This window comes from Pempheris klunzingeri, chromosome 18 (genome assembly GCF_042242105.1).
Source record: "Pempheris klunzingeri isolate RE-2024b chromosome 18, fPemKlu1.hap1, whole genome shotgun sequence".
Taxonomy (NCBI): domain Eukaryota; kingdom Metazoa; phylum Chordata; class Actinopteri; order Acropomatiformes; family Pempheridae; genus Pempheris; species Pempheris klunzingeri.
The window spans coordinates 7,162,260-7,176,288 of NC_092029.1; the positions used below are offsets into that span (position 1 = coordinate 7,162,260).

Sequence of the window (14,029 nt, forward strand, 5' to 3'; positions counted from 1 at the left end):
ACACTTCAGTCCTCCTTTCTCTCACCTCTGTCCGAGACTAAAAACTTAGTGCTCCTCCTCAGTCAGTGTAGAAATGAGGCGAATAACACCACACTAAACAAGAACACACCTTTTGGAATGACATTTATTACACAAGCAATGAGTCTCTAGCTTAAAATGTACAAAAAGAGCCCTAAAGATACGTCACATCGAACCCACGTTTAGTTGTATTTTATTGATCTGCTGTAACTGAAGTAAGTTCTATGTCCTCAGTGGTTTTTCAACTGTAAGACATGAAACAGATGTTTTGGTGAATCCTCCACAGTCCCATGAGGATTTCGACAACTGTCTGCATCTACATTTTTAGAATAGCAAAAAAAGACTGCCAGCGAGCCACATTACATTCAGTCTGCCTAATTCTACGAAAAGGAATTATTTGGGCTGATGATCATTCTGTCCATTATTACTACGGCTGAAACAAAATCACAATCCTTTACACAAACATGTCCAGCATCTTTAAAATGAAAGAAGGCAGACTGAAATGCACTGAGGCAACAAAGCTGCCAACATTTAGATGAAAAACTCAAAATCCAGTGCCACTGTACAACAATAACAAAAAAAAGTCTTTACTCTTTTTCAGTGAACTCAAAGTTGAAAAATTGCAGCCACATAACACGATCTTGTCAAGACAACGGCAGTAACAATCCATGACACAGCATTTAGCATATATAACAGAGAAATCAGAGACTCGTGGTTCCACTTAGTTCAGGCAATAGTCAAAATCACACGGACAGGATCCGGGAGAGAGAGAGAGACAGCAGTGTGGATCCACGTAAACAGAAACAAACTTAGCCACCCTCTAATAAATAAATGTGACGTGGTAGCTGACGGCAGCTTCAAAAAGATGGACCTGACCGGCGTTGTTGTGCTACTTTCAGCCAAAACTTTTTGACATTTTACTATGAACCAATATCAGAGTCCATCAAACCATTTTCACTCGTTAGGAAAGAAAAACAAACTCTGTGCAGCTGATTGATGAGGACGGGGTCGACGAAAGAATTCAAATTGATTCTGTAATAATTATAAATTTAGAGTTTAGGTAAATGTGTGAGGTGTATTATTAGTAAAAGAAATGAAGGAAAAGAAAATTAGCAATGGTGGGGTCTCAAATCTGCTGTAAAACGAGCTCTCTCTCACACACAGAGGCATTTATTTTTGGCCAAAAGACCAAAATAGTTCCAGCGATCTTGCTGCTGTCCTGGCTCGAGTGTCTCGATAAGGCCTTCATTAAGGACAAGTGGTATTAAAACAAATGACCGGTCTACTGCAGGGACAACAGCGCGCATATTACAGCCGTGTGTTTTCTTTTCTATGCATCAAAACCTATTTTGCTATGAACTCGCAGGTGGCTTTTGAAACACCGATTTAAAATCTAAATAGATTTACAAGTGAGGTCATGAGGTTTACATACTTGTAAGATGCATGTCTAGGTCATGGCGCGGAAGAAATTCAATTATTTCTGCAACTTCTATTTTTATGTCTGCTAAACATGCACCTTTAACACACCACAAAAAAAAAACCCATCATAAATGAATTGTGGGTCAACTGGACGGGTCTACAATGTCCGTCTCTGTCTGTGCAGTCAGAGCCAGTTTGGCGTCGCTCATTAGCTTGAACCACATTTGTTATGGCGACAAGACACAAGGAGCTCATTTAAGATGTACTGGAAAGCAGATAAGAGATCTACACAAGTCAGGAATTTTACTTGGAGCCAAAGTAAGTTAAAAAAAAAAAAAAACACACAAATTCTTCTCTATTAATAATTTTCCCCGAGTACAAAACAGTTCAACAGTGGAGTTTTGTCTGTTTACAAAATAAAAGCTGAAAGTTAATCAGTGCCCTCCGGTCCCTTTAAAAACTGATATGCAACAAAGACAGATGTGATGTTATTTGCAGAACGCCAACAGTTCAGTCACAAAAGAATCCAAACGTCTGAGTTTGTGTGACAAAGGCTTCTGCTCAGTTCATGGCAGCATACATGGCCCGACACGACTCTATTAATGTTCACACAGTGAGACTGCAAGAGTCGACTGTAAATCATCCCTTAATGGAGATATTCATCAACATTAGCACAGCAAGCACATTATCATCACATCAAATAGTATGTAGTTAAAAACAGAAAATGCAAAACTGGTTTAATACAGCAGAAACTGCTAGTTAATACAAAAATCTGACAAAATAAATGCTGTGCACTGCTACTACAGGGATCGTCTACGGTTGTGAGCTAATGTTGCCTCACACTTCAAGTACTGTAACTTAAACAAAGAGACCTGCAGTCTGCCTTAATGAGCTGCCATAGCTGCCATTAAATTCTGAGAGCTCCTTTTTTATTATTTTAGTGCAAAGTTCTGTGACATATACTGGGTTTGGATATTAAGGCCATCATTTATAAACATAAAAAAAAAGAAGTAAAATAAAGCATCACAAAACTGCACAACTGTTCCTAATCTGGACGTTGTAATAGTCAGACTCCCTGTGTCCACTGAAAATAAAAATCTGGATTTATGAGGCCCAAAGTTGATGCACAACAACCAGTCTTCATCAAGAAGTCCGACTTGATGGTTGTGTTAAGAGAAAAAAAAGGACAAAAAAGTTTCACCCAATGAATATTTCACACATTCAGAAATGAACTTAAAATAGAAAAAGTCTGCACTTAAGTTAGATAACATTGCCACGTTAAATTACATCCACGTGTACATAATAAAAAAAACACAAACATTTGACAGAACATAGATACAAGTCACTGATAAATATGGTTGATCTACAGGAAGCACCCTTTGCGCTGGGATGGTGTCAGGGAAGAATCTAAATGGCTGTTAAGAGCTTTACTTCCAGCCAGTTTGCCCTGTATTACAGCTGCCATCAACGTGATGGGAATGCTAACGTCGAGGCCATCGACGTGTCGTGCCAAATCTTCCACATCAAGTTTTAAAATGCAGCAGGAACTAAAAAGACACTTCAGGCACGTTAGTCTATTGAAAAGGTGCAGACTGGCGAAAGGCTCTGCATGCAAACAATGTGGCATGAGAATATTTACGTTATTGTAACCGCTGCATTAAAGTTTTCAGGTTCATGTACACACTTTAACTCTTAACTGGAAATACCACAAATGATGAAACACAACCGAAAACAGAAACATCACCCTAACTCAGAATGAGTAGTTTACTGACATTGAAGTTTAAATATCCAGTCTTGATTAAGGGTTTTAATCAAGCTTTCAGATTCTGAGCCTGTACTGTGCATTTAGTAAAAGTTTTATATTTGTTTACCCTTTCATGCCTTTGATCCAAACCTCTCGGGGCTTTTGGGTCTTGATTGCCAATGAATGAAAGGATTCTGTGCAGCAGAGAGGCCGTTTTAGTGGGAGAGATTCGCTGTGGCAGAACAGTGAGCTGTGGTTCTGGCCTTGTTTCGCCGTAGGTCCCCGACACACCAAGCTGACAGCTACAGCATGTCCTTCGCTGATAGCACTAGTCAGACCTTCTCTGTGGCTAATGGGACGAGCTTGTTGAATCAGCCATGGAGACGATTAGAGAGGGCTCTCTGACTGACCTAGCAAATCTGTGATTTCACATATTTGGTGTGGTTTTCCCACATCCACCACCTTCTTCTTTAACACAGTCTAAAGACCACAGTTTTAAGGGAGATATAATGATATTCCCAATTCATAATCTGAGCATATAGTGAGATTATTTTCACAAATTCTGTGGCAAAAAATAGTAGTGCAGTTTGCTTCGCTTAGGGCTGTCCCCTACGAGTCGACCAAACAGTAATCGATGAGAAGAGTCTCAGTCGACCGAGTTTTCTTTGCTCAGCTGGTCACAGAAAAAAAAAAAAAAAAATGAAACAAGCCTCAAGCTCTTCCTTCGGAGTTGAGCAAAGGTCAAAAGTCAAAGATTCAACAAAAAAGTCAAAAGGTTCAACAAGTCAAGTCAAAAGACTTGACTTTTGCTCAACTCCTAAGGACACAACTATGACCTGGATGACTGAGAATCTTCAGACAAGCCTCAAGCTCCCTTCAGGACCTACACCTTGTCATAATTAAAATAAAACCTATACAGCTGTACCGTGCATGATACCTAGAGGACATTTATTTTGAAACGACAGACACAGGAAGTGACGACACTCAGTCAGTCACGTTTTCATGGCTGGTCTCAATGCTTGTTCTGACACATTCAGAATCATTAACAGGAAGCCCACTTTGTGTGTGCATTTCTATTATAAAGGCTCATTCTTTCTCAGCTCGGGGTCGCAAACCATTTTCTTATTCCTCACAAAAAAATTTTAAATAATTAAATTAATATCATAACCATTGACGACTACTTCACTAATGGCTTGACCACAGGTCTACTAGCCTGGATTACAAGTACAGACTGCTGACTGAAATGTTTCCTCTCACACAGGAGCAGCACATATGTGCTGGTTGGAGGTCAGCTGGTCACCAGACTGCTGCTAGTCTTACACTGAGTTGCAAATTGTAACAGAAGACATGAGGCAACAAAAAGTCTTTACCTTCACTAAATTTTTGAGGTCGGCTTGGTGTGTCAGGGCCCTAAGGCAGCCAAAATGTAGGCCACAGCACACTGTCTGTATGAGAGAGTCTGGGAATGGGGGTGTATTATAGAGCACATTACTTTCGGTCCATCTGTCTCTGCACGCTGCAACCCCCAACCCTGGCCTTCCCATGCCATCTCAGACTACGGGATTACTAACATTAGTCTAGTCTAGGTCTAATCTGCCTTTAAGCTGGTGTGAGCAGCTATCTCCTTCTCTTTCTCTCTGTCTTCCTCCTGAAGTCTGGCCTGCAGTTTAACACAGATGCTGGTGTCACCGCTCCACAGAGCCTGAAGGAAGAGGTCTGTGTCTTCTTTGAGCTGGTCTAGGTCGTTCTGGCTGCGGCGGTTCTGCCGATGGAGCTCCTTGGTGCGGAGTGCGATGCCAAGCAGGCCAGAATTGCTCAGGATGTTGTAAGTGTTATAGAAGCGCTTCCTCTTTACATTAGCATCATTCTCAGTCTCAGTCTCAGTCTCAGTGTCGGTCTGCTGATGTTGGCCCGGTGAGCTGCTCTCTTGGGTGGTGCCCAGAGGAACAGGGAGTGTGTGGCTGTTGGAGCAAGTGGTGTGAGTGAAAGACAAGGAGGTGGTAACCTCTGTCTGGCTGACGGTTGATGAAGGCCTCTCGCTGGCAGGACTAAAGCTGGTGCCAGCTTCTGTTGTGTGGAGAGAAAGTCGGCTCTGTGGCAGAGGAGACATACTGATAGGGCTAGCAGGGAGACTGGGAGTGGTTGAGCCAGGGTCAGTGGCACCTGCACGCTGACTTCTCTGCTGCTTCTCTCTCTGACAGTGTTCTCGGTGGCTGGAGGTCAAACTACTGCCTCTCTCTGACCCTGAAGCAGAGGATGGGGAGTAAGAAGAGGAGGAGGAGGTGGAGGAAGATGAGGAAGCAGTTCCTCTCCCTGAGGAACTTGAGCTGTCTCCAGGGTGTGGAGCGATCTTGGGGTATGATTTCAGGATTGGAAGATACTTCTTAGGGCGTCGATGTCTAGAGGAGGACTCTTTGGAGGCAGGGGAAGCTTGACGAGAGACTACAGGCTGAAGGAAGACCACCTGAGGCTGCTGCACCACAGGCTGAACCACCTCCACAGTGGGACTAAACCCCCAGGGCTTCAGAGAAGAAGGATTATCTCCAGGCTGTAAATGCAACAAAATTGAGAGCTTTAGAGAGTGTGTCCCCCACACAGACGTGCCCATTTAAACCTCTTTTTCATTGTTTACAATGACACACAGTGAAAAGGAATTCAAAATTGGAGAGCTGAGAACTCTTCCAATGCAAAATAAGAACAACCAAGCACACACTGTGCCAGTTAATCATTTAGTCTATTAAATGGTAAATACAGTACCCAACGCAATTTTCCAGGAGGCAGATACTCCAGCTAAAATTGATTACTTACTACTTGACAAATGACTACAACAATCAATAGTTATAAGGATTTCAATATTTTCTCTGTTGATTAACTGTCAGTATTAGTTTCAACACAACTCCCCACACATTTTTTCATGGCTACATATCAACTTGAACAGTTGTTCTGCGATAGCTAATCCTCTTTTTGGGGACTGGCGTATGAAACGGGTCTACTGACCACATGTTCAACCTGCATTTGACCCATTCATGTGACAGCTGAAGTCAAAATGGGGTTACCAGTTACCAATAAAATACACTCAAAAAGAAAGCTGCTGTCTTAGTTTTCACTGTCTGATGTTTTTTCCTATTTTCATTATTTAATGAAATCTGCATTAACTTTTGTGCTACTTCAACTTTACTTTTACAGTTCTGCTTTTTCTCTGCAAATAGTCTCAACCTTGTGTGAATGGTCAGTCTTTTTTAGGTGACATATTCCAGGCAGCTGTGATTAGACTGTGAAGACACTCGAGTTAAACACAGGCACAACTAAAACTGGACCACAACTTTCCTGTTGTGACCTGCTTATACGACTGCCTGAGGTTAAAAGGATGAGGGCTGAACCTGACTGGAAGCAGAGAACGAGTTGATCCACACATACAAACTCAGATTCTTGTTAGAATAGTTAAGTTCGTGCTGTGCAGCAGCATCATACCTGCTTCAGGAGGACGTTGTTCATGATGATCATGGGAGAGAGGTTGGAGTAGGAGCTTCTGACCACAGCCAGCTGAGAGGGCTGGGGACCCGAGCCAGAAGTCTGTGGCCCCTGCTGTGCAACAAGGCGGGGTGAATCCTCATAGTCTGTGGCATCCACTGTGCTCATGTGCTCCGAGCTTGCATCTATAAACCAGGAAGAAGAGTAACATCAAATAAGGATAATAATGAAGTGATACCTTATAATAAAATAGTGGAAGGAACAAGATCGAACCTGAGAATCCGGAGTCTCTTTCTGAATCAGCCCGGGAGTTTCCAGACTTCATAATGCGAGGTCTGTTTGCTGGCCTTGAGTGACTCTCTGCCTTCCTCTTGGTGCTCATCTCGCTTTCCTGCTGTACTGACAATGAATGTCCTTGCTTCGACAGTCTCTGACAGCAAATATATCAGCACATTAAAAGCTGGGTGCCATTTTCAAACAACACTGAATGGATCCTCTTTTCACATCAATGACTGAATATGGAGTTGCGCACTGAAAATTGAAAAACACACCAAAAATCATAACTGTTGTAGAAAAAATATAGTAGAAAGTACCGTTATTACAGTATTAAGATAGCTGAAACTATGAAGATAGTTAGGATGAGGCTAATTGGTCTACTGTGACACAAACGTTAGCCAATTTTGAAAATGAAAACGAAAAGGAAAGGTAGTTAACTGAAGTAGTTATAACATATGATTAATGGCGGCCTAGCTAAGTTTGCTGAAGGCAAATTAACTCTTAAAAAGTCCAACACACAGTTAAACTCAGCACTAGTTGGCAACATCAGTTAGCTAACGCTAATGTTAATTTAACGGCTGATGGCAAAGCTGACGTCGCAGCGTCAACTGACACCAAGTAAACAGCAGTCTGGGTACAAAAGCTCCAAAAAACGTCTGGGAAACGCAGAAAAACAGGCGTACTTTGTCCTTACTGCTTGCTCCTACGACGCTGTCTCCGAGGACGCGGGATACGAGCTCACAGACGGATCGTCGTGTGTGCTGTCGCCCGCTGGTGTGGCCGCTGCTGCTACGCTGACTGGGACTCAGTGTTCCACGGTACAACACACGAGACAGAGCGCCCCTCCCAGTCCGCTCGGTCACATGCAGAGCACGGTGGCAACAGCCGCTAACGATGGCGGGTTAATTGTCCCCCGAGAGCGTCAAAACGGAAAAGTAGGCTGTGGTCGACTTGAGCGCCTTTGGTTTTCTCCAGGCGTTTGTTTCTGGACGGCGAAAAAATGCTAAGGACAGGATATTCGTTAGAGCCGCTCTGCCATATTTGGCAGTTAAGGGCGGAGCGCTGTCTGGAGTACCACATACGTCACATTCTTTACGCTGCTATGCCCGCCCACCTGGTAGCTTTCCTGGCTTCTGATTGGTCGGCGCGGGCAGCAGCTGAAAAACGTGACCCAGGCCAAATGTGTGGCAAGTTAAGGACATTGTGTACGCCGTGCTGTTGGGATGTGTACTGTACAGCGCCAGCATCTCTTATGGGAACCCCGGTGACGTGAGGTGTGTAAAGAGTAATGTTCTTGTGTATTACATAACAGCCCGCTTGGCCTAACGTTAACCCAAGCAGAGCAAGTCTGCTGTGCTGCACGTTTGAAGAAGTAAACACAACACTCCCCCACGGTACAAAACGTCCTCGTTCACGTGCATGCATGTTGATCTTAAGCACTTGTGCTCTTACTGTTCGTTTCCATGCCTGCAATAACACAAATGGAGGGTGAAGAAAGTGTGCGTGCATGCCTAGGAAGAGAAAACAACCACAAAAGACAACTTATAACACACTAAGAGCTGCATAATAGGCCGTTTTATATACTGTCATAGAAATGTATACAGTCATAGTAGCTACAGTATCTGATGGCCCTCATTTGAAATCTATAAACAAAACCCAAGTAGGGTTTATTTAAATCATTCACAAAGTTGTCTAGCAAGGCTATTGTCCTCTAAAGTTTCGTATGATGTGATGAATATTGGCTGTAAATCTAACCACACCTCTGTCGTCTCACATGTCTCTGAAAGGCTGTGAAACCTAATACAGATCAAAGGATAACAGTAACCCACTGTGCTTTGTTAACAGTGCTACTACAGAGTCGTGACCGATAAAAAGCTCAGTGTCCTCACATATCACCCATCCCAAACACAAAAAAGTAGATAACACAGACGATCCTTGTATTTTGGGTGCATTTTATTTCATGGACTTGTCACGTCCCATAATTAGGCAGAGTTAAAAAACAAGAAAGTCACACAAGATGATGTATTTTGTCAGTGTAGCTGTGCAAAGAATATGTTTCGGATTATAACAGGGATCCCACTGCAAGAGTCACAATGAACATGCAGTCATAGAGAAGGTCTGTGGCCTTTCTGTGAAAGTTGCCATTGATCTGACAGTTAATCAGTGAACACATCAAGGCCTTAATCCTTTCCCCTGGCAACACCCTCACAGCATTACACCCATTATTCTGAATCTGGTTGTATCCCATGTCCCTCACTCAAAAACAACTAGGTTTTTAAAATCTCAAATGGACATTGATTTTAGTCTGTTATAACACAGCAGATGAAGTTTTTTTGATAATTCATCAATAAAGAAAAGAGTGTCATGGACAAGATGGAGAGCCTGATGTCTGACGGATGCACTGGATGAGGAAAGATATATGGACAGAGGACGAATAGTCAGATACGATCAATTCACGGATGTGCTGTTGTTCGACACTCCAAAGTCACACCTCAGGATGAAACTGGACAGATGCATGAATCAGTGAAGAGTTATCTTGTTTTGAGGCAACTGGCACCTGAAAAGACAAAAATACAAAAACAATTGAACTATATGTCTATGAAAAGCATCTGTAAAGTTGTCTACATTGTGATTTTTCTTATCCATAGATGTTCCAAATTGCAAGTTGACCTAATATTATGAAACCCACTGATGTGCTAAAAAGCGCTCCAAAGCTCCACCCGAATGATGGTTTTGACATTTAGCCGGATGGATCACAGAGCAAGCCTACAGGGCACAGGCTCAGGAGCTCATGGGGTTATAGGTCCCTTAAGACTGAGCCTCTGTGTGAAGTGACATTTCCCTCTGAATAACAGAAGCAACGTGAATGAAGCCACCATGAAACAATCAAAGCCAATGTCTGTTCCCTCTGGTTTTATGTGGGAAGCTTTCCTCCATTTCAGTTTCTGTTCACTAATGGCGTCATACGATTTTGAATCTGCTGGAAGAAATTAAAAACTCTGCAACTGTGTGGTACCATGACCGCTAAAGATGGGGTGGGGGTGTTGTGAGGTCATGGGTAAGCAATGGTTTACAAAGGAATGCGTGACCAGACAGGAGCCAGAGCAACATGGCCACACAGGTCACTACGCTGTTGATACATAATGTGGGGAAATCTGCGGACCACCACCAGACGCACCCTTACCCCACGATGACCTCAACCCCGATGTCTGGCTTTTATTGAAGCCGATTCAGCAGATAGATTTCTTTCAAACTCTTTTAAGGCTGCTGGATAAGATGTTCCCTCCCCCTTCTTCTTATCAGAGGAGATGTAGAAAGCCTATAGTCCCTGCTTCAAACAGCTGACCCGGCTTCCACCGCTGTTCCTTAGTCCTCAAGAGGGAAAGGTTTACGTACTTCATTTACTGAGCCAGTAGTGACACTTCCAGTGCTGATAACGAGGCCTTGCTTGATTCTTAATACTGATTAATCTGATCTCTATATGTAAAAGTCTGTGGGGTGGCATTTTTTACAGAAGCACTTCATAACCCTCTGGTTGCAGCCTTAAACGTTTAAACCTCACAATGGAGCCTTTCCAGTGCCCATTACTTATTACTTATTTCGGGCATCTCGTTCTTTATTACGTCATTACAAAGTAATTCAAAATTGGTTTCACGACAATTTCCCCTTTCAAATAAAAGAGAGGGAGAGCAGCACAGAGAGATTACCTGTGACACACGCTGCCCTTTTGATCTGTATGTGAAAAGACTGAAGTCCAAGACAAACAAAACACCAAACTCTTGAATTGGTCTGTCAAATGATGCGTCTGATTGTGCCCTGGGTCCTTTGGATTCGACTTCAAAAAGGTATTTTCATGTATTGAATTTGAATTTGGCTGCTTTTTGGATTTATCCCTTGGTCAGAGTTGAACCTTCATCTCCAGTGTTATAACACAGAAAATACCCCAAAATCTTTACTGATCCCCTCGTTTCCCTTCCTTTTTTGTGGTATTCTTTTTGTTGTTCCCCTGATATGTGAATTTGGTTATTCTTACACTGGCAGTCCTTGGTTGGAAATATCAGCAGCTTTGGATTATTGTGCTACAAATGCTCTGTTGCTGTTGGATTACAGGCCTGCCAAAGAGAAGAGCAACACAGCAGACAATATATTGTGATATTCAATCCCATCTGTCCTTGGTAGCCACACAGTGAGGAGGAAACGGTGATGAATGTAGCCACAAATGTCTAAACATTATGAAACAGTGTGTGTGTGTGTAGCCCACAAGGGGGCAATCCATCTCTTACTTGCCACAGCCGTTTGCTGTCTTCTTTTGTTTCCTCCTTCGTGGTTTGTTCTTGATAGACTCGCCGCTGCTGTGGAGGAAGAGCGAAGAGCAATGAGGATACCGATGTGTTAAAGCCTGATAGAGAAAGTGTTCATCTACTGACCTTTTATTATTTAGAAGTTGCTGACGGGCTCTGAAATAGGAGAAAAAACAATTGGCAATCAGCTGTGCTATAAAAATGTCTGTTAGCATCTGGCATTTATTAGAAACAATCAGTAATTTACCTGCATTCACACCTCTGATGCTCCACAAATTTGAGCTGCACATGGTGCATAGATGTCATGGGATGAATCCTCATCACCTGAGAAACAAAGGGAAGGAAAAACTAAAGCTGAATATAGGATCACATATTTAATGTTAGCCAAAAGTGCATTTTAAACACTCCCCTTTATGTGCTTCCGATAAATCATTTCTGATTAGACATCATGCTACACCTCCAGAGTGACGTTGCGTTCAAGTGTAGGCTGGCACTCCAGGTACTCATCCCCACAGCAGCCAGAGCACCGCCAAAGTGGAACACAAGCAGGCAGGTAGATATACTCCACTTCTCCAGGGTACTCCTGCTCCACATCCACCAACTGCTCCATGGGCCGGCACATGCTCTTTGCCCACACCTCCCTGAACGCCATTGCTATAAGACAAGTTCATTCTTTGGTCTTTCAAGCATTTGCAAGTAGACATGTTTGTTCAGTGGGACATAATGAAGAGCATGGCCCTTACCTGTTGAGTGACCATCCACTGGAGAGTGTGAAATCTGCAAAATACATTAAAAAAAATTTTAAAAATTGATATCTACAGAGACCAACCTTCGATTTCATTCAATAAAAGTATTAGCATTAATGCCAAACAAGGTTGTGATGAGGAAGAACCTGCATACAATCCGGAAACTGATAAAAAAGGAGAAATAAGGATGGTAGAAGTAGCTGCAGAGCGCCCTCTCGTGGCAGAGAAAAAGTAGTGCACACACAATGGTCCAGTAAAAACAGTGATGCAGCATGGTGTCAGGAGAGTACCACTGCGCCCTGTTTGAAAATCAGCAAAAAAGCAGTAAGATGAGCCAAGCAACAACTAAAAACACACATGATTTCGCAATTTGCTGAAATACTAGAGGGTTTATTATCACAAGAGTGAAAACCTTCAAAGTATGCGAAGAATAACAGCAAAGAATAGCTGCTTCTTTTTACTCATGGGAGTTTCACACACAATAAACACAGTTAAAACAAAGGCAGCACTGTGGAGTATCATGGCACAACATGAATTTAGTTAAGTTCTCACAATCCAGCCTCCAAACCCTCAATGGCAATGATCCCGATTTCTGAACGGCAAATTGAGCAGAAAGCAAAGTTGATCTTGGCTCTCGTCTTCTTTTGAACATCAACAATCTTCTTCTTCTCCTCTCGCTCTGTGAACATTGATGGGAACATTGTCTTCCACATGCCACAGACAGGGAACGCCTCTCAGCACAGACAACAGGAGGTTTTATTGTAGGTTTGTAGGTTTATTGTTTTATGTTTGCACCAAATCCGGAGTCTTTACTGCTTAATTGTCCCTTATCTTGTTTTCCATTTTTGTTCCTCTAAGTTTGAAACTTACACAAAGCACAATGCACAATAATTATTAGCATATGACCAAAAATTAAAAACGGCATGACGTTCGAGTTGTTCTTGGCATTTTTTTCCATCCACTGGTTTCATGTGTCTTTCTCTCTCTCCACCCTTCCTGCTGTCTCTCTCCGTGTGATATTCCAATGTAACATGCATGTTTTGATTGAGTGCCTGGCAAATAAGATTGGCTTTGCTCTTTTATAACACTGAAAAACAAAGTATCATCTGGGATGATGAGATTCTAGTAAATCAAAGTATCTGTCAGGGTCCCGATTTGATCTTTTCTTCAAATTTGTTGAGATTTGCAAACCTGCATTTTGGATACATACTGAGGGCAACCAATTATTCATGTAGTGGTCATTATAGATTTTTAAAAATGGCAGCCTAAAAATGAACTAGCTTTTATTACTGACGCTGTGCCTTACACATGCAGGACATCAATGTTATATTACAAAACATGCACTGGTTTTGATTTTTTTACATTAAATTAAGCCCAACCAGTCACAATGAAAGCTGATTGCATTTGTATCAGTACTAAGATTTCCATCCCTGACCCACTGCTGTGTCCCTTCAAACACAGCAGAACTGTGTGGATGGATGAAATAGTCCTCTGGATGCTAAAACAAACAAACAAACAAAGCATTTCAATCTATTTTGAGGTGACTCACATCTGTACTCCTTTCTGGACTTCAAAAGTTCATGTGAGAGACACCTACATAGAATTTCAATGGGTGACTCTGACTGTCTGAACCTGGATCAGTAACATGCAGCAGCTGCATCTGAGGCTGGCTGGCTGAGTCAATATCTGTGCACATGGCTGCAAACACGACGATTCCCAAACCCCTAAACACAGATGGTGTCTTCATGGTGGGCCACAGCCAGCCAGAACACAACAGATGTGTCCTCTCACAGAGAAATAAGTCCGCGCTTCAACGTGCAAAATATACCGTGATAAATAACACATTTAAGCATTTCTCCACAGCTGAACCCTGAAACTTCCCATCTTAACTTAGAAAAACAGTTGATTTTAATGACATTACATCCTGTAAAACATGTGCATTACCTGCGCAGGTAGCAGCTGCGGCAGAAGAACCAATAAGAGATGCGAGACTCGGGCGAAACTTTGCATGATTCCGAGGACAAGTCACCTCCCCTCTCCTCCGGGCTGAAGTG

General features: G+C 42.5%; 2 protein-coding genes across 4 annotated transcripts; both read right to left on the bottom strand.

Annotated features, from left to right (window-relative positions):
• Positions 1-106: 106 nt before the first annotated feature.
• cipcb (CLOCK-interacting pacemaker b) lies at positions 107-7,181 on the bottom strand. Its single transcript, XM_070849022.1, has 3 exons — positions 6,926-7,181; positions 6,653-6,837; positions 107-5,729 (listed from the first exon to the last, which is right to left on the bottom strand). The coding sequence occupies exons 1-3, from the start codon at positions 7,032-7,034 to the stop codon at positions 4,770-4,772; spliced, it is 1,254 nt and encodes a 417-aa protein (XP_070705123.1). The 5' UTR covers positions 7,035-7,181; the 3' UTR covers positions 107-4,769.
• Positions 7,182-8,880: 1,699 nt separating this feature from the next.
• LOC139218025 (snake venom vascular endothelial growth factor toxin HF-like) lies at positions 8,881-14,029 on the bottom strand. 3 transcript variants are annotated; one of them, XR_011585643.1, is made up of 8 exons: positions 13,920-14,029; positions 11,973-12,006; positions 11,687-11,883; positions 11,477-11,553; positions 11,356-11,385; positions 11,212-11,280; positions 9,194-9,485; positions 8,881-9,161 (listed from the first exon to the last, which is right to left on the bottom strand). XR_011585643.1 is itself a non-coding variant. In XM_070849556.1 (7 exons), exons 1-7 carry the CDS (start codon positions 13,983-13,985, stop codon positions 9,449-9,451), a joined length of 507 nt encoding a protein of 168 aa, XP_070705657.1. In that variant the 5' UTR covers positions 13,986-14,029; the 3' UTR covers positions 8,881-9,448. The 3 variants fall into 3 exon arrangements, 2 of the variants coding, with proteins under 2 accessions (XP_070705657.1, XP_070705655.1); XM_070849556.1 differs by having other exon boundaries at positions 8,881-9,485; positions 11,212-11,277; XM_070849554.1 differs by having other exon boundaries at positions 8,881-9,485.